This window comes from Macrosteles quadrilineatus, unplaced genomic scaffold (assembly GCF_028750875.1).
Source record: "Macrosteles quadrilineatus isolate MER2022 unplaced genomic scaffold, UCM_ALF_1.0 Scaffold_9__3_contigs__length_116548681, whole genome shotgun sequence".
In the NCBI taxonomy this organism is placed as follows: domain Eukaryota; kingdom Metazoa; phylum Arthropoda; class Insecta; order Hemiptera; family Cicadellidae; genus Macrosteles; species Macrosteles quadrilineatus.
Window position 1 is genome coordinate 6,082,960 of NW_026542602.1, and position 19,667 is coordinate 6,102,626.

Here is a 19,667-nt window from a genome sequence, read left to right on the forward strand (position 1 = left end):
ATACCTACTAGGTGCGGTTTTAAGTAACATTCTATTTTGATTAAATGAACTATTGAACTTCAAAATTTGCTCGTTATCCCTAACTTGTGTAAGCCTTAACTTATATCTTATTTTTCACAAACTTGGACTTCAACTGTAACAACTTTGGCTTAATATATGATATTCCTAGGCTGAAGACGGAGACCAGACCAAGAGATGGTTCAGACAGCTACAGTATCACGCGCAAGGGCTCGGCGCGTGGCGCAAGCGACGCAACGCTCTCGCCAACATCATGATCAACGGCATGCAGCTGCGCACCTAGCGATGGCTCCCCCTACTGACGATACGCTACGCCTCCGTCACCATCACGATGGAGACCCGCGTACCGCCGAGCTGACAGTGCACAAACCAGTACAAAAAAATCTAACTTTGAAAGTGTAACATAATGTAATTTTGTACGACTCGGACATCCAATAGCTTTTTATATCTAACTTATATTTAGTGTAATATTTGTATTATTTGTCGATACTTGTAAAGTGTTCATTGTGATATTTATGTAAACTTTGTATTATGGATCCCTGTAAAATTATTTGTAAATATTGAAAAAGTATTAACATGTTACTTTTATCGCTTGACTACAGTATTTAGAATTGAATAAAATAATGTTAAAATATTGTTGGTTTTTTTTCTGTCTAACAGTTAAATGTTTTAAAATCTGAGATGCTCTTAATTATTAAATAGTTCAATTAAAGGAAACTTGCCTATGCGGTTCTAGCCAATAGTAGAACCATAGTGTGGCTATACAGCATGGAAGTGTGTTGTAGACGTAGTTCTACAAGGGCTCAACAGATAGCAGCACAGAACTGTCTCTAACAGGTGGCCAGTACTGAGTACTGCCAAATGCAGGAAACCCCCTGGAACCCCCTGGAACTGGTCAATGTGTGTACATTCAATATCTTTGGTCGAAATTTCGACCACTGGATGACCACTCGTACTAATAAATTCACATAACTTTAGCACAATATGTGCATGGTATCAAATCCTTCTTCCAAGCTAAGGCTACACACATATATTTTTAAAACTCGACCAAAAATCTTCTTTTTTTGCTATCCCAGTTTCAAGAAATTTAATTATTTACATTTACCTGTGTTGATGTGCCTTGTGTGGTTTCTTACCCGAGTTCTACAAAAAACTACTGCATACAAATGAAGCACGGTATTTTGTGAAGACATGTTAAAACGTGTGTCTAAGAGGTTTCTCATGTCCGCCATTGAGTTTTGATGTTCGGAATTGGACCATACACATCTGATGCATTTTTGAGTAGGTGACTTCTAATTTTTATACATTTACTGTGTATTTAATTGTACCTACATGCAGCTTATACGATATAAACTTTTAAAACACTCAAGGTTTAAAAAGTTTCACAAGTTTCAAAATTCAATTAATGCTCACACAAGATGCTAGATCATCCTGAACTTTTGCCAAGAACTTGTAAAATGAAGCAATTGAGATTTTAGCTTAATTGAACGTTACTCTAAATCTAAAGTAAATTTACAGCGAACACCTTTTTCAGTCCAGCACGTTGAGAATGAATTTAATAGTAATTTTTTTTTTAAATCTGACTGCACAATAATTAAATTCAATCCATGGATAGAATACCAGACCAAAACAGCTGATCTATTATTATCATTGTTATTAACAAGGCCAAAAATATTCATAAAGTTTTAAATACTGGCAACAATTACAGTAGAACTTTTACGTTCAATTCGTCTGTTGAAAACTCCAATTACCAGATGAAACAGAACCGCAAAGAAATACAAACCAAGAGTGTTTGAGGTTGGTTTGTTGTCAAGTTGTGAGTGTATCACAAAGGTTGTTATTGACTACCACACCTGCGCTACGATATTGTTGTTCGGCCACTGGCATTTGTTGATAAACACTGACCCGTCATACACAAACCATTACCGAGGTTTATTTTGGTCGGAGAGGTCGCTCTTATAAGTTACATGTTTCATATCAAGTTCTTCACAACTAAAGAACATTTTTAGCAAAATTAGGTTTTATAAAATGGTTAAAATACCGTATATCATTTAATCAGATAATGACATGAAATTTGATTTCATTTTTATTATTAACTTGAGTCATAAAACTTGCTGTGTGAAAAAGTTTAGGAACTTTTACTAAAAAGCATCAGATTTTCTTTAAACAATCTTATGGGTTTTTGAATTGGTTTAGATTGAAATTACATTATTGTTTGTATATTTTATTTTTGTTGCGAACTGAAAATTATCAGAGTTATTTCAATTTCAGATTATGCCTATGTATTTTTGAGCTTACATTCTCCAAATGCAATTTCGGCTCTGACACATACATCATGAACTACAAAACAAATTAGAAAATTACGTAATAATTAAGTTTTGCACCAAAAACTAACAAGCTAATTGAGAACTTGGCATATGAAGATGAATTTTTTCCTCATTCCCAAAATATATACACCAGTTCAATCATGTTAGTTCACAATTAAATGTTCTTATACCAACCGAGTCTTACACAGATATTACATTGAGTAGACTGTAATATTATGAAAATATTAAACAGTATCATCTTTACAATTAGGCTTGAGAAAACACGAGTCCCAAAAACTTATTTGAAGGTTTGAGGAATATGAGTGGCAATTACGTTAAAGGTTTGTACACGTCCAATTTATTCCATTGCGTTGTCTGGGCAAATCGTTAGGCTGGGCTAGCTGTTGAGTGTTATGTATACTGCTGAAAGAGACGGAGACGGAGAAGTGTGTATTGATAGTTCAGTCCAACCTCAACTGAGGCGAGAGTAAGAGCTCAACTTTTTTTGGAATTAAGGTTAGTATTTAGTTTACTAATTTGCTATCAAATTATTTATTACTATTCATAAATTAAGTTTTGTAACATTGGAGGGTGTTTAAAACTTTTTATATTTTTCTTTAAGTATTGTTGTATGATACATTTGACAAAATTATTTAACTTTATTGATACAGAACAACAATATGCTTTTAATACTTGAAATTGACTACAAATATTTTATAAATCCAACCAACTCTAAAAAAATATTGTCAATTAAAAACAAGAAAAATCTCATTATGTCAAAAATATACTATGCCGAGCTGTTATTTCAAAATCTGCTAAAATCTAAGTGTATATCAAACTATAATTAGAAAATGAATAAGAATTCTTCTAATTAACAAACATAGTAGCATAAGAGTTGAAGGTGGAAAGGAAAAAACAAAATTTTTGCATTGACCGAAAATCTTAAAAACTTTAGAATGGGTTATCTGTAATTTAATTTTGCCAATTGCCTAATGATGTTAAGAATTAACAGTCAATAATGAGGCCATTCTGATGTCTTCACTCTAACTGCATAATCAGATGCCAGGAGGCATACATTTGATTTAAATCGTAAAACGATTATCTAGTCAACTCAGAGTACCTTCACTACACTTACCGGGATATTTTTTCCCTATTTTTGAAACAAAAAGAAACTTTTTTGTGAATATCTCATTGATAAAACAATTATACAATTCATTGTGCACAGTACGCATAAAAATAAAATTTCACGACTCTGGTTTTTGTTTGTATAAAAACAACACGACATGTAGCGATTTCCAAATGTCTTAATTTTTTTTTTATCCATGCGCCTCTACAACAGATGTTAATGATATACATTGTAGACTAGTTTTAGACTATTGTGGACAGGTTTATTTAATCAGGTGTTATTTAAACACTGTGACTTCCCTTTTCAATCAAGATTTTTAGATTGTTTTTAAACTCGTAAATGTTTGAACTCACAGTGTGTTTGGAAAAATAAAATATATAACTTTGCAATACATTACAATATATTATTGTGACCAATTCATCTCTTTTTACATTATCATCTCCGGTTTTTAGTAGTGATAGTTAGACCATTAAGTTCTGTTGGTATTTTTACAAGTTTTAACCATTACAACATTTATTTGTAAAAATAAAATTAAAGTAAAGAAATTTGTTTAATTTTTTACATTGACGCTTTACAATCGATTTATTTTCAAACCATAATTTGCTTAGATATTTTTATTTTTTTTTTACTTATTCTAGTGGTCTTTGCAGTAATCAATTCCATCAGTTTCCAATGCAATGCAGTTTCTCAAGTAGAAGAACAAGAGGGTGTGGTATTTGTTTTATTTTTAACCAATGATAAAGCGTCCATCAAAACTGAAGTTACTTGAGTGTTTTCGTACACCAGTTGTAAGCATAATGGTTATGGATGTTTATTTTGAATAGCAGACTTCAATTTATAGCTGCTGTACCAAACTTTGTACAGCTAGAATTGAAAAATAACCCGACTCAGCAAACCTGCAGACTAAGCGAATTGCCATCTACCTTGCAAGAATTCCACTAAATTATTCCCTTAAAGTCATCAGATTTATTTCCCATTTAATTATCATTTGATTTTAATGAGGTTTGCTGCAACAGGGAAGACAACAAGGTGTTTTTTTTTTTTTTTTTATATTGATAACTTAGTATGAAGTAAACAAAATTTCCAAATTTCATTAATATATGTCCATAAACAAGCAAGCTACAACAGTTTATTAATTCTTCATAAGAATAACATGGGAATTTTAAATTTTACAATTTTTTTAAATATCTCCGTAATTGTCAGGCGTACAACACCGCTTCAATATACAAAATTATTTCTTTCCCTAAGCTCTACCCAAATGGTTTGGAAATAAATTGTGAAATTTTGTGGTTTTAGGGTCAAAAATGGGAATACCCATTTTTCCCCCCATAAACCCCTCTTCCCATAGTCTGATCATGCTGGTTCACGAACTCGTTCAAAGAGATGTAGGTTTACACGTTTGTAAAAAATTTCATAAAAATTGGATTATTTATAGGCTATATATATATGAATTTGAACGGATGGTGTTTTTGGTCTCTGAGGACATGAAAACTAAAAAGTAAATCGGTTCCGGGTCCAAGTTCTACTATGAGACCTACATTCACTAAAAGTTATTTTAAAACCTCTAATTATAAATCCGTTGTTAAGTTCAGGGTTTTGTACGTAAGAAAAAATGTTGCTTATTTACTTTTATCGAAGGAAGCAAAGAGAGTTGAACAATGGTGGTGAAATAGCTTTTAGAGAACTATCAACAGAAATGTCCGACAAAACAAAAACATTTCAGATGGAATGGCGTTAGATGATAAAAGAAACAAATATAAGAAATGGAACATTGCTGGCATCCCAGACCGTTATATTATTTGGTACCGTGAAGGAAAAGCATAATTTGTTATTCATTTGTTGTAAAGCTAGTTTGTCTCATCTCTTGGGTTTAATTAATCAATGAAGTTAAAGACATCAACTGTAAATTTTTTTTATCCCTTTTTTGCTGTTGACTAAATTTTGATTGGTTTACCTTAAATCTGAAAATATTTATTTTTTATTCTAAAGTCTGTATATATCATCAAGTGTATTCATACAATGCAATTTTCAGTAAAACTGGATAAAGCTCTCAACTCAATACAAACTGTCTTGATTGATTTCTGATTGATCTGATTACTAAACACATTAATTTTAATACACATTTTTCATCACATTGTTGGTGCTGATAAACCTATGATTTTCGAACCAATGGAAACATATAAATGCATGCGGTTTTGTTTGATTAGTAAATTAATTCATTGAATGATCTGTGATACAGGAGAAATAGCATAATTATTGTAACAGACAAAACACTTTAATATCTCGGTAACAGCTGTTTGTTTGTATTTCAATTTCTTTATTCATTTAAAAGTATACATAATACAGCGTTTGAATGGTGTCAAAGATTACAATTATTAAATTATAAAATACAGATAAAAAATAAATTATGAATTAAAAAATACATCCCCCCATACAGATGTCTTCTTAATGTCTAGTATTTTTGACGATGAAGGTGGAAAAATTCTTCTTGAGGATAAATAACCATGTTTATTACAAAACTTTCAATTTTGTTTTAAACTTTTTTGGATCTTTTTCATTTCTAATTCCTCCAGGGATATGTTTTAAAAAAGCTTTTACCAGCAAATGATGGTTTTTTCATAAAACTTTAATCTGTATCTGTGCCTATTTTGCAAAAACAAAAATTGAATCAAAAATAGATTGCCCATAAACAGTTAGTATGATAAGCTGTTTAAAGTGCTCTTTTGCCGAGAAATTGAATTTAGTCTGAGCTTTACTCTCACAGCTCTTTTTTGATGTTTTAATATTTTATCTAGATTGATTTGAGTTGTTGCTCCAAATAGACAGATACCAAATTAAATATGTGAATGAATATATGCAAAGTAAATGTTTTTTCCAAGTTTTGACATCACAGTACAGAGAAATAATTTTTAAAGGGCTAAAATCCGAGAGCTGATTTTTGAAACCTTTTTTTTATATGCTCATTCCAGTTCAAATTCTTATCTTTTGTTGGACCAAAAAGTTTCTGCTGGTCTTTTGCTCAATAAGTTGCGAGTCATACATTATTATTGGGTGATTAGAATTTTTATTTTGTAGTGTTTTAAATGCATAAACTTATTTGTTTTGTTTATTCTTCTTAAGCTAACATTTGTTGAAAAGATAATGATTGTTTTAGCGATAAGTAAGGCATAATTCATCTTTATATTATTTGACGCTATTCATTGTATAAAAACTTGTACTGTAAATGAATATTGAGAATTTTGAATTTGAATGTGATAAAGTTTGTTGTTTTTTTTTGTTATTTAATTTTAGGTTCTGGCACACCAGATAACTGCCAAAATTTCCAAGTCCTAGGAAAGCAGAAATTTCTATTTGTTCCAGTGTACGAGAGGAAATCATTAAATTAGCATCGTCAGCATACCTGCACAATTCACTTCTGGGTTTACATACTAGGGCACTGCATATGACCTTCAAATAGCACAAAAATAGCAATAGCCCTAGAATAGACCCTTGAGGTACTCCATATTTTATTGTTTTAATTTCTGAGGCAGTTTGAATAATTTTATTATTTTTTAATTAAGTAATTTCAACAAATTGTGTTCTACTACTCAGATAGGAATTAAACCATTGCAATGCATTTTTATAGTTATTCCAAGAAATTTCAATTTATTCAACAATATTGGATGTTTTACACTATCAAAAGCTTGAGATAGGTCCATGAATATGCCAATTGTTGTTTCGGTTTAAGAGTAGTGTATAATTCCAAAGCTGACTGTTGTATCCTCTAAACTCAATCAATAACTACATCTCTTGAAATCAATCGAGAAATAAGTCACAGATATCTCCTTAAAGTAATAAAGAAATTTGCATAGTTATTTTTCTTGAATTTAGTTAAGATAAATACTACTGACCCTCCTTAACTCAAGCAAGGAACATGTATAGACTTAAGCTGACATCTCTGATACCTGAGAATCTATTGATAAGTACTGAAAAACTGCCAGTTAAACTAAAACTAGATAGTCAAGGGAGACATTAACCATGTTTTGTAACTTATCAGTCCTTCCACAATACTTCTTAGGCAGAATGGTATAACTAACATGTCACAAATATAATGTACAGCCAGTGTATGTGTACCTGTTTCAGACATGGAGGGCAACACACTCAACGATACCAACACGACTCAAGACACACTCAGTGCTACCAACCATCAGGACTGGACCCCTTACTGGATGAGGCTTGAGACCTACCTCGTCCCGGCTGTGTTCGCCCTCATCTTCATCTTGGGAGTTGTCGGCAACGGAATGCTCATTGTAGTTTTCTTGCGCCACCGTAACATGAGGAACGTTCCGAACATTTACATCTTCAGTCTCGCACTCGGAGATCTCCTAGTCATTGTTACATGTGTGCCATTCATCTCCATCATTTACACATTTGAGTCATGGCCGTGGGGAGAGCGGATCTGCGTAATATCCGAAACTACTAAAGACGTTTCTACAGGAGTGTCAGTTTTTACACTGACGGCTCTCAGCGTAGAGCGTTACTGCGCGATTGTTAAGCCCATGAGTCGTCACATGTCTACCAAACCGTTGGCTATTATAACGTGCACTGCCATCTGGGGGGTTTCGTTCGCGTTTGCCATTCCTGCTATGGTTTTCACACACTGCGCTATGATTTTCATAAAAGAAAATAAGTCGTGGATTACGGTTTGCACCCCTTTTCCGTCTCCTGAACACGGTAAAGTAATGGTTACCGTTCAGTTCCTCATTTATTACCTTATTCCTATTATCGTCATTGGGTTCTTCTACTCGTTGATGGCTCACCATTTGGTCTTGAGTATGCGATGTCTCCCAGGGGAATGTGGCCAAGGCCAGTCAACTCAGATACTTGCGCGGAAAAAAGTAGCAATTATGGTGTTAGCGTTTGTGATAATATTCATCATCTGCTTCTTCCCCACTAGGTTTTTCTTGATGTGGGTCTATTACAATCCAAATTGGAAGGACGACTACAACATGTTCTGGCATGTTTTTAGGATATTTGGATTTTGTTTGGCTTTTCTCAACTCTTGCGTTAATCCGATCGCTTTGTACTTTATTAGTAAAGCGTTTAGAAAATACTTCAATTACTATCTCGTATGTTGTTCCCATTCCAGACTGGATGAATCTGCTTTTGCTCCGACAAACAGTTCGATAAGCCGTCGCCAGAACTCGGTGCTATTAACAACTCTTAAAGATAGCCTTGAGAAAACCTAGGTCTGTGTGGATAACCTTCTATCTGTACTTAATAACAGTGTTCACGCAAAATTATTACTTTGACTGTATGTTTGCACATGGTTAATGTACTTACTTGGTTAATGTTTACTACTTAAGGCATAAAAGCACAAGAGAACCATTCAGTAATCATATTCGCACAAATAACATTTGACGAATCTATAATGTGTATTGTACTTTTAGAATAAGGATGAAGATTTATTTTCTTTTTTTTACATGTATAATATTTGTTTTCATTTGTTGTATGAATCTTATTAGTCAATAAATAGTTTTGATAATTAAAAATGCATTTACTTTTGATGGGTATTTCCTAATAGACGACATTTCTTAGTTAAAAAGTGTTGGTGATTTTGTTACTATCTTGCAATTTCATTGGTTAGAAAAAGACAATATATGAAACAATATATAGCATATATGAGACATATATAATGTTTAGATCAGTCAACCACCTCAATTTGGTTCAAACTATGAATGGACAGGTAAGTCTGTGCTTATCTAATCTATATTTTGCCTGGGCTTTGAGTGTGTGCCTGCAAGTTTAGTATGTTAGTGTAGGATGTAGGGCATATGCATACTATAAAAGCAAATGAAAGTTTCCAAAATAATTTTTACGAGAAAGTTTGTACAGAATAAATTCATTTGTAATTTAAAAATAAGCTAAGTCTTTACAGTTTTAACCAAACAGTCAACAAGGGGCATTTAAATAAAGGCTGTATCAATTTGAGTAATTTAAGTACTTTTCTAACAATCATTAGATTCAAAGTACCTACCAATAATTAAAAGTATCCGTCATAAAAAGCGGGCGTAGCATAGCAGGACTACTTTCCTTTGAACAGACTATACTTGTTCATGAGACAGTTGACTTTGTGATACAGCAGTTACAACTTAGTAATTTCAATAGGTCAAATTATTACTCTGTTTCAGTTATTATTTAATTTCAGAGTGAAAATTTAGGCTTTAGACAACACACAAGTAATGCAATTGTATTGACAAACTTATGTAATTAATATTCAAGAGGAAAATAATACAACAGACATAACGAGTATACTTACAAGTAAACAATTTGTTTTCTTCATAACAGTTTTATAGCAAAAATATACATTAAGTAGATCCCTAGGTCTTAGACCAATTAAGTAATTACCAGTAGTAATAGTATAATAAATAAAATATTTTCAAGCAGTAATATCATTAACAGTTCTAACACTGTTTATTAATAGGATAAAAATGTTCTGTTACACACAGCAAATGTTGGGTGCACCTTTATATCACAGGAATGCATGTCTTGGAACTTGACTAGAGAGTTCCGACAAACACGATGGCAATAAACAGCAACAGGATCACAATCCAGTAGCCTAGAAAATAAAACACCATCATTGTGATACAAAAATAAATTATTCGATTGATAACTGATATCGGTGACGTTTGAATATAAATATTGATTGCATTAGAAATTAGCATATTTTATTAATTACCGTAACTTGTTCACTACCTCAATAGTAGATTTTTCATTCATATGGACCAGTGACGCACATATGTGACGGCCGGTTTCTACCCATAGACTGACGTCACATATATGCGGCAGAGTCCCAATATTTTTAAAAAGCTTATATCTTTGTAATGGTCTATTTGATTCTCTGCAGTGGTCTACAGGGATGTCTGTCGGATATGTGCGTCACTTGGTATATGATGATTAGTCATATGATAGTTGGCAAAACTGTTTTTTTACTTTGCTGCATCACTGGCTCGTGGTCTGTGTGTACTGTTGACCAAGTGACACCTGATCTATGTGTAATATTAAAATGTATGCCTCGGTCCATGGCAATGACCGCAGCGTCGTATATATGTAGCAATCGGTAGTGAACGTTTTAAACTAAACTATTCCCATGTCCTTGGACAGTTCATAAAGCTCAAATAAAATATATCCGGACAATCTCTTTATCATTCCAAGGTTTCACTACATGACTCATTAAACTCAGCTCAAATTGGACATTTTAAGTACAGTAGCACCCTGGTAACTGAACTCGGGTTTTAAACCACAACCTGGGTTAACCGAAACGGTTCCATAAATAATACAGGGCTAAACATAAACTTCCGATCTTACCACACGTATTGTCCGTCCTGGTGATGACCTGAACGTGAGAAGTTTCACGTTGTATGGAGACGTTTGTCCGATCCATCGTGTTGGTGATGTTGTCCACCAGTTCTGTAACAGGATCACAAGCGTACATTAGCATTGATTATAACTGTCCACGACAAGAGGAATTCAGCAACAGCAAGGGATTAAAGCTAATTAGTAAAATCTGGTGCTGTCCCCAAGCTACTTTTTGTTTCCACTCTACTACTAAAGTATTGAGCCAATTTCAATGTTTGTGGTTTCAAAAATGTATGTGTCTATGCACTCAAACATCTTTATCTTAAATAATTGATAATTCCATATGTTTTTGAGGTTCTAATTTTTCACCCTAAAGAGCTGCTCTTAAAACATGAGTGCTGTAATCTAGCCAGACACTTTTATTGCACTGTTGCAAGAAAACAATTTTTTATTACTGTATTACTGTGCTTCGACTGGGGTTGTGTACTATTCTTGTAATGTTTTTATAATTTTTTTACCTGAGGATGGGCTCAGATTCCAGATCCCAAAATGGGAAAACTTAGTTTTTTACTAAGTATGAAAAAGAAAATGCCTGCAATAATCTGTTAATCAGAGTTTTCCTAAATAGATAAAGGTGGGCTAGTTACGGTCGAGTGCGGCGTCCGCTATCCTCTCTCCTTGAGGTAATTTAATGGTAGGCTACTGTTTTCCTAGAAGTGGAGCAAACTGCCATTAAAATCACTTATTTGCACTCTGCTCTCAGCATTTTGTGCTCCACTTCCTTTAGATGGTAAACTCACCATCACCAAAAATGATCCTCAAACAAAGTAGACCTGCTATAGTTACCATACGGTAGTAAGACACAACACACTTTACAGGAATTATAAATCTGTGTTACCACTACAATACAAAAGTATAATTTTACCAGTTTAATTCGTCTTTTCAGTCATTATTCTACATTAATTATCGAAAAGGGTTTGTCTGAGGCAAAGCAGAATTGAATGTGCATATAGAGCACTTCAAATCATTAAATACTAGCACTGAATATGTAGGAGTCATTGTGTTGTTATTTTGATTAAAATGGATTTATTGTTACCTGTTATAAGTTTAGCTAGCTTCAACTTAAAACTTACCGTTTTGGTAGTCCACCTCATTTCCAATAGTACGGGCAATGTCTTTTTGTCTGGAAATAACTTGTGAAAGCCTTTCAAGTCCATCTTCTTGATCTAAAAACAATTTAATGTAATGTAGTTTTAACATTCACAGTAATTATTTTAACTTAAACTCCTTAGGAGTGTAAAAAAAAATCATTTTTTCTGGATAGGGAATATAAAAAACGAACTAAAGGCAACCAGCCAATAGCAAAGCAGTGCCGACATGAAGGGTGGTAAATAAAGAAGTAAGATAAGTATATTCCCATGGTTTGAAATCTTACATAAATGACTTTACAAGAGAAGAAATCAGAGCAGGAAAACTGTGTCAGAGTTGCATTGACCATGCATGCTTGAGAATAAGGAAGGCCAAAGCTCAGTCAGATATCGTTCAAGTCAAGATAGCTGACCACTACGCCTGTGTGATAAACATCCAGCCAGCCTGCCGATTCCTGCCCAGCTTATCTGGTAGATAAGACATACAAGGCTGTCAATGGTCACCAGCTAGGACAGGTCTTAGGGCAGATGGACTGGCAGTCTGTAGACAATATAGATGATATTGATGAGCAGTACAGAATGTTTTGCTCTTACTTTACAAAAGCGTATAATGAATGTACGTATGATAAAAAAGTTAGTAAAATAAAACACCTAAAAAACCTTGGATGACCCATAACATTTTAAACATGATTAAAGATAGAGATGCATCGTTTATCAAATATAAGAAACACCCAAACAGAGTTGATTATAAAGAGGGATTCATTTTTCTGAGAAATAAAATCAACAAAGAAATTGTTAAAGCAAAAAGGAATTTCTATCACAATATTTTTACCATTAATAAAAGAAATATCAGAAAAACATGGTCCCAGATAAATAATATTTTAGGAAAAAATCACAAAGAAAGTATAGATAATATTGTGATTAAATTCTTAGGAAAAACGAATACAACCCAAGAAATAACCAATAATTTTGTTGAACTTTTTACTCAGGGAATAGATGAAGTAGTTCATGACTGTAATATTGAAACTATACAATCTACACAGCAGACAGAGGTTAAATCATCTTTATACATCCCTTTGATAGATATAAACACACTGAAAGCCATACTTAACTCAATGAATAAAAAAGGTCCTGGATTAGATGGAATAAAAATTACTGATTTAAAAATGAATTCAGATGTGTTAGCTGGAACTTTGGTCAAACTTATAAATAATTCCTTGAAGAAAGGCAAGATTCCAGAGGATATGAAAAAAGCCATTATAAGACCAGTTTTCAAATCTTGAAGTCATTACAATTACTCTAACTACCGTCCGATATCAATTTTATCCTCTGTTAATAAGATTATTGAGAGATATGTGGCAAATAATTTAAATAGATTTTTAAATGAGAATAAAATCATCAACAACTGTCAATATGCATATCAAACAGGAAAAGGAACAAATGATTTATTGGCAGATTTCTCAGATTTAGTAAATAATGAGCTAAGTGGTGGAAAACAAGTACTGGTAGTTTTTATAGATTTTTCTAAGGCATTTGATACCCTTAAACATGACAAAATTAGTGATGCTTTAGAGAGAAGTGGTGTAAGAGGAATTTTCAAATATTGGTTTATGGATTATATCAGCAATAGAAATATTATTGTAAAAGTAGATAAGGCATACAGTAAAACAGAGGTCTTGAAATATGGCGTGCCCCAAGGAAGCATTTTAGGCCCTTTAGTATACCTTTTATATGTGAATAACATGTCAAATGTAATAAAAAACAGTAAAATCTATATGTATGCTGATGACACAGTGTTGATTACCTCGGACAAAAGTGTAGAACTGGCAGAGAAAAAATTACAGGAGGACTTCTTATATTTAACCAAATGGTGTCATGACAACGGATTAAAGATAAACGAGAAAAAATCTAAAATAATGCATATACATTCACCCTTTTTTACCTGTAGAAATCCTCAAATAAAAGCTCACTCTCATAATTGCTTACATCTTGAAACTCACAAAGGAGATAAATGTCAATGTAGATGCCTAGACAATGTATGTAGTTTTAAATATTTAGGAATTATAGTGGATCATAATTTCAAATGGGATGTACATGTAAGAGAAGTCACAAAAAAGCTAAGGGTGTGTGCAGCAAAATTCTACTATCTACGACAATATCTGCCCTACAACACCATGAAATTATTGTATTCCTCAATGTGCGAGTCAATAATTAGATATGGCCTAAAAGCATGGGGAAGTGCTGCACACACGACCATGCTCCAAGTACAGACGGCCCAAACAAGATTATTAAAAATTATAGCAAAGCTTGATGGTGCTATTGTTGGGGCTAATCCTATTTGTTGTTTTGAGGTTACTAACACGTTGTCAGTTGAAAAATTGTTCAAGTTCTTGTTAATTATAGACTATTATTTCTCTAATAGATTTAAAGAAAAAAACTCTCATAAATATAATTCTAGGAGAACCTTTTATGTTATGCCTTGCGTGAACAATAAATATACAAAGAGAACTAGACATTATTTAGTGCCATATTTGTTTAATGAGTTACCAATGAGTTTAAGTAATTTTAAGTCATACTCTTCCTTGAAAGCTGAATTAAAAAGATTTTTGATTAATTGTTAAAGTTTTCAGAATTTATCTTTGTTAATAGTTATAATTCTATGCATTGTTATTGTTAAATATTGTTTAAATAGTTTAAGTAAAACATGGGTTTGTTAATTACCTGTAGTAATTTGTTGTTTTTTTTTAAAATATTTATTTACTTGTATTAAAATTTTTGTTATATTAGTTTTTCCTATTATTGTTAAAAAAGTGAAAGAAATGGTAATGAAATGTGAAAACTTATTTATTTAATACAACAGATGGGGAGAATAGCTTGTACCAGATAAGAAACTGACTGGAATCTTTGTGAATGGACTTTTGAACTGGACTCTTATCTATAGCTGCGGACAAGCCTACTGAGGCTTTTGTAGCTTTGTATGAAATGTATTTTGATTATTATGTTTTTTGTTGCATGAATGAATAATAAAATAAATATTTATACTAGCTGTAAAAAAAAAAAAAAAAAAAGAGGGCAACGAAATTGACTAGGGAATATAGTAAGAAGAAACACAGTTTATTCCAACACAACAAGGTGTTCCGTTGCCAGATTTTAAGCTCATTGATCATGTTAAACTTTATTTGTCATAGCCTACATTAAACAAATTCTAAAATTGTATTTAAATTGAAACCTAAGTTATTCTGAAACTGATATTCTCTATTATGATTGTTCTAAAGTCTTAGAGAAAAATTAATTAAAGGGACATTTAATAAGGAAGATTGAATGAAGCACATTTCATTATAATAGGTCTAGAATAAGGCCCCTATTAGCTGTGAGCAACATGTGGCGCAGCTAGTGGAGCCACCGGTGTCGGACGTGTAGAGGGGCATGGAGTCAAATGGTGCCTATTAGCCGTGGAGAGACCGGTGGCGCCGCTGAAAAAGCTGCCCGAGGTGTTGCCGGGAGTGATTTTGCCCGGCAACATGTGTCGCGACCGTTTTAGTGTCCAGGCAGTCGGGGGGCATTGCAGTATATGGAGCCTATTAGCCGTGGGCAACATGCGACGCCACTGACTGTGCTCGCATGCGTTATTAACGTGAAAACGAAGCCTGTCACACAGTCTACATCGTCGTTTGAGTCGATTGAGACGTGCCTCGCCATATTGCTGTTATATTCATTGGTGACTTCTGTTCACTTTGTTTACCAGTGACCTTTTTAACAGTGTATTCTTTCCTTTTTGTGTCATTAGCGTTTTTAGTTGTCTTTAGTTTAGATAAACAATGTCTGGTGCTAATAGTGACGTGCAAATTGTGGATGCAGTCACTCAACGTCATGTTTGACACTAGAGTGTTGTGGTGAATTCCGGTGTTTGAGCGAGCTACGAATGTGTCGCGCGACTAGTGTCCAGGTTCCAAACGCTGTGGGGTCACCAGCGTCACCACCGGCGGCTCCACTAGCTGCGCCACATGTTGCTCACGGCTAATAGGGGCCTAAGTGTATTTAAATGCCATTGCTTCACTACTGGCTGGCCACTGTTGAAACTACTAAATCATACAAGTCTTGCGTTTGTTACTAGCCTAGACTTGTAATTCATACAAGCACAGACTTTGGAAGAGTTGGAAGAGGGGCGAGTCAAACCCTGACATATCCACAAAATTTTAGGAGTTTGGATCACTTTCCGCTAAGAGTTGTTGGTGATTCCTAAAAGTGCCTTAGAAATAATACGTAAAACTGACCTCTCATAAGTCTTTGCTGGTGCTCTCTGATCTGGTCGTTGCTTTGCAGTAGAGGAGCTGTATCAGGTTCTTCATCAGAAGCCCATCCTGAAGACTGAAGTTCACCAACTGCTCCCATCAGACTGCGCCTTTCCTCTTCCCCAGATCTATTAATCAGTTATTCAATTAATTAGGTTGGAGTTCAAAGGATGTGTTTTAGGACTATTTTTTTACCGCGAAGTAGAGACAATTTTGTCACATCCTTTTCTATAACAAAAAATGCTGGTCAATAATACAAGTAATGCTGTCAATTATACAAGCAGTGAACAAAGTTAATTTTACTAACTAGGACCTTCTGGTAGAGAGCCATCCCAAAACTCTAGAAGCCATTGTTTGTCAAGATTGTAAACAGTGTAGTCGTGAATCAATTACTGAGTTATAAGAAAAAAAACCAAGACCCGAAATCTGTCATCTAAATTTCAAGATCATATCAGTAAGCTTACACTTAATCTATGAGTGGCAAGGAAAACACCTGAGAACTAACCTGGAATTAAACTTCTGAGTCAGCTGGATGATAGAGCTTTCCAAGCTTTCTACTAGTCGATATCTTCTCTCCTTTTCACCGTGAGTTCTGTCGTTATCAAAGTCAAGGTTTGGCTGAGAAGTTTTAAATATTAGTCATTAATTCAATAATTGTTTTCTCTGTCAACTACAATTCCTTATAATGTTAAATAGTTCTATTTAACATTTATTTGACGAGGCTTTAAAGTTATCACTGTTTAAATTTGGCTCAAACTGAGTCATTAGAAGTAATACAATAGAATGAAGTAAGTGGTAGTTGATCCAATAACTTAATGATTGCAATATTTGTAGGCACATATTTTATTTTTTGTTTTGACTTTTCAAAAGTATTGTACCTGATTATTCAGTGTTCAAGTTGACATCTAGATAGTAGGTACCGTCTTTGACTATTCAAGAGTCAATGGTACCATACTGGTACACAATTTTTAGTTGAAAAAGAGTTACGTAAAAGAGAACCTGGGCTTAATTTGGTTACTTTAGGTTATGAAAAATATTTAAAAAAATTTTCTTCTATCATTAATTTGTAATATTGAATTTAGTGGCCTATTGTCTAAAAATGCATACATTAAAACGGCCAATTATGGTTAAAAGCATTTTTAATAAGGTCTGTCGTATGATTATTTAATTTGTCAATGATATCAAAGAAAGTGTCATCTACGAAAGGATACAGTGTGAAATCATCTTCTAGCTTCAGTTTGAGATTCTTTACACTTGTCTCAAACTGTTTAAGTTGCACTCTGATTTTCGCTGATAGTAAATCATACTTCTTCGATGTCCTCGGTTCATATGACCTTGTGTTGAGTAACTCAACAATGAATCTGTGTTCTGCCTCACACGAGGCATGGTCGGACAACCTGAAAAAAACAATTAGTTCTTAGCACATAAAAACAATGGTTAAGTGGCGAATTAAAACTATTAGGCCTAGTCAGTGCTCAATTTGAGGGGGGAGCATAGTGGCCTAGGTCTTACCATCCCACCTACGGTAATAGCTACCTACTTCCCTATAGGGAAATTCACAAAAAAATCTTCCTGTTTTCATATTTCCCTTGGGCTACGCCCCATGGGTGTCATAACAAAGTCACAGCCAGCTGTCTCCAAAGTGAAGAAGTTTAACTTTTGACGTTTTTAAAAACTCATTGAAATGGATATCAATCAACATGCCGGTTTTTCCTGATTGGAATTTCAACTATATGAAGTGACATTCGATAGTGAGGCTAAAATCTGCATGGGAAAAATTTTGGATACTCTATGGCCTACCTGCACTTCTTTAAGGTAAGCTAAGTTAGTTGCTATTCTCCTTATTCTACATTTCAAATTCTGGCCTAGAGCCTTGCCTTGACCAAACTATGATTATTTCCCAGTATTGACACTTGATCCTATGATTCGATCTTGCTGGTTCGCAAATTCATTCAAGTCTAGCTTGATCCTCTCCTACACTTTCATGTCAAATTTGATCGAAATTGCTATAGTTAGGCCTAACGACGTGTTCACGGACATGTAGGCCTACCAAAGTCATACATACAAAATTTAACGAATCCATTAGTGTTTTTGGCTTCTGGGCCCTGGAGACATAAAAATGAAAAATTAAATTGGTCTCGAGTCTTGGTCTTACCGTAACTTACCACATAACTTCATATAATAGCTTCTTCCATAACTTATATGTAAACTTAAGGAAGGATTTTGCAAAAAAAAATATTAATTAGCCTTAGTTGTCAAGACCTAAAATCTGTTTCATTCTCTATGCCATTTTAACCCTGTGCTTGGTCTTAGAAATCCAGTTGTTGGGGTAAAAATATACCGTAAGGAAACACTGGTTATCAGGTAACTTAAGTTAATTTAGGCTATGTGATCAGATTTTATAACACCTCATTTACAATAGGACAAAAGCTCTATTTGCTGTATCGAAGAAGTCAATCCATCTACCTTAATAGGTCTGGACTGGTTTAATGTGTTCAGTTAAGAAAACAGTCTACGATGATTGTTATAGGCCAACAAAAATATCACTAAGGGGTTCAATACAAGGCCATTGTATAGCTGTGCCAAACAATAGCTCATTGAATCGTGAATTTCACTTCATGTTTCAGTACATGTTTCGACACATTGTCATCATCAGCCAGAGTACTAACTAGTGAAGTTTTTATTCACCATATGGCTTCCTGTCCCGACCCGCGGCGTGACCGTGTGTTTTGTTCGAGCAGGCCTGCATGTCTTAAAGCTTTACGTGTTGTAAATGTATATGTTCCGTGTCGTGTCGTATTCGTGTTACGAAGCCATATGGTGAATAAAAACTTCACTAGTTAGTAGGCTACTCAGCTGATGATGACAATGTGTCGAAACATGTACTGAAACATGAAGTGAAATTCACGATTCAATGAGCTATTGACGTAAGTAATCTATCTAGTCTTACAATAATATCTACAGCTTAGGGGCTTAACAATGAATTTAAATACTTAGGTTTGTCAAATAATATGCCAAATGGAAACACAAGCTACTTATATCTTACCATTTATCCATTTCAAGATAGGAGAGTGCCATTAGATCTTGATTCTAGAAATTTAGGCTAGATGGATAGATGAATAAACTGATACAGTTAGTAGGATGATTTCTCCAATCAAGAGTATTGTTTAGTTAGTTTGTCTAACCTCACTAATAAGAGATGAACCAAGATAACATAATGATGAATCTTAATTATAAAAACAACGTACAACAACTTCTTAAATCATTTAAAATGACAAATTCTGAAGGTAACTTGACATCTTCGTTTGTTTCCTTACGATTTGGTGACACTGAAAAACTGATTGACACAAAAAAATGACACAGTGACAGTGACAGTAGTAGTAGTAGTGGTGGTAAATAAAGTTGTCTTGTCGTCTGCCAATTAATATTTCTTTTTGCT

At 33.8% G+C, this 19,667-nt stretch overlaps 3 protein-coding genes across 3 annotated transcripts in view; 2 read left to right on the forward strand and 1 right to left on the reverse strand.

Annotated features, from left to right (window-relative positions):
* Positions 1-612, forward strand: part of LOC129002329 (uncharacterized) — a 35,283-nt gene extending 34,671 nt beyond the window's left edge. Inside the window, exon 11 of the mRNA XM_054430045.1 lies at positions 170-612. Coding sequence (XP_054286020.1) covers positions 170-301 — 132 coding nt within the window. The 3' untranslated portion in view covers positions 302-612. The remainder of the gene's footprint in view (positions 1-169) is intronic.
* LOC129002297 (neuropeptide CCHamide-2 receptor-like) lies at positions 304-8,718 on the forward strand. The gene is made up of 2 exons (XM_054429988.1): positions 304-361; positions 7,549-8,718. The coding sequence occupies exons 1-2, from the start codon at positions 304-306 to the stop codon at positions 8,676-8,678; spliced, it is 1,188 nt and encodes a 395-aa protein (XP_054285963.1). The 3' UTR covers positions 8,679-8,718.
* A 959-nt stretch (positions 8,719-9,677) lies between these two features.
* Positions 9,678-19,606, reverse strand: LOC129004396 (syntaxin-8-like). Its single transcript, XM_054432965.1, has 7 exons — positions 19,275-19,606; positions 17,440-17,625; positions 16,734-16,820; positions 16,211-16,356; positions 11,922-12,014; positions 10,798-10,899; positions 9,678-10,048 (listed from the first exon to the last, which is right to left on the reverse strand). Exons 1-7 carry the CDS (start codon positions 19,304-19,306, stop codon positions 9,990-9,992), a joined length of 705 nt encoding a protein of 234 aa, XP_054288940.1. The 5' UTR covers positions 19,307-19,606; the 3' UTR covers positions 9,678-9,989.
* Positions 19,607-19,667: the final 61 nt, after the last annotated feature.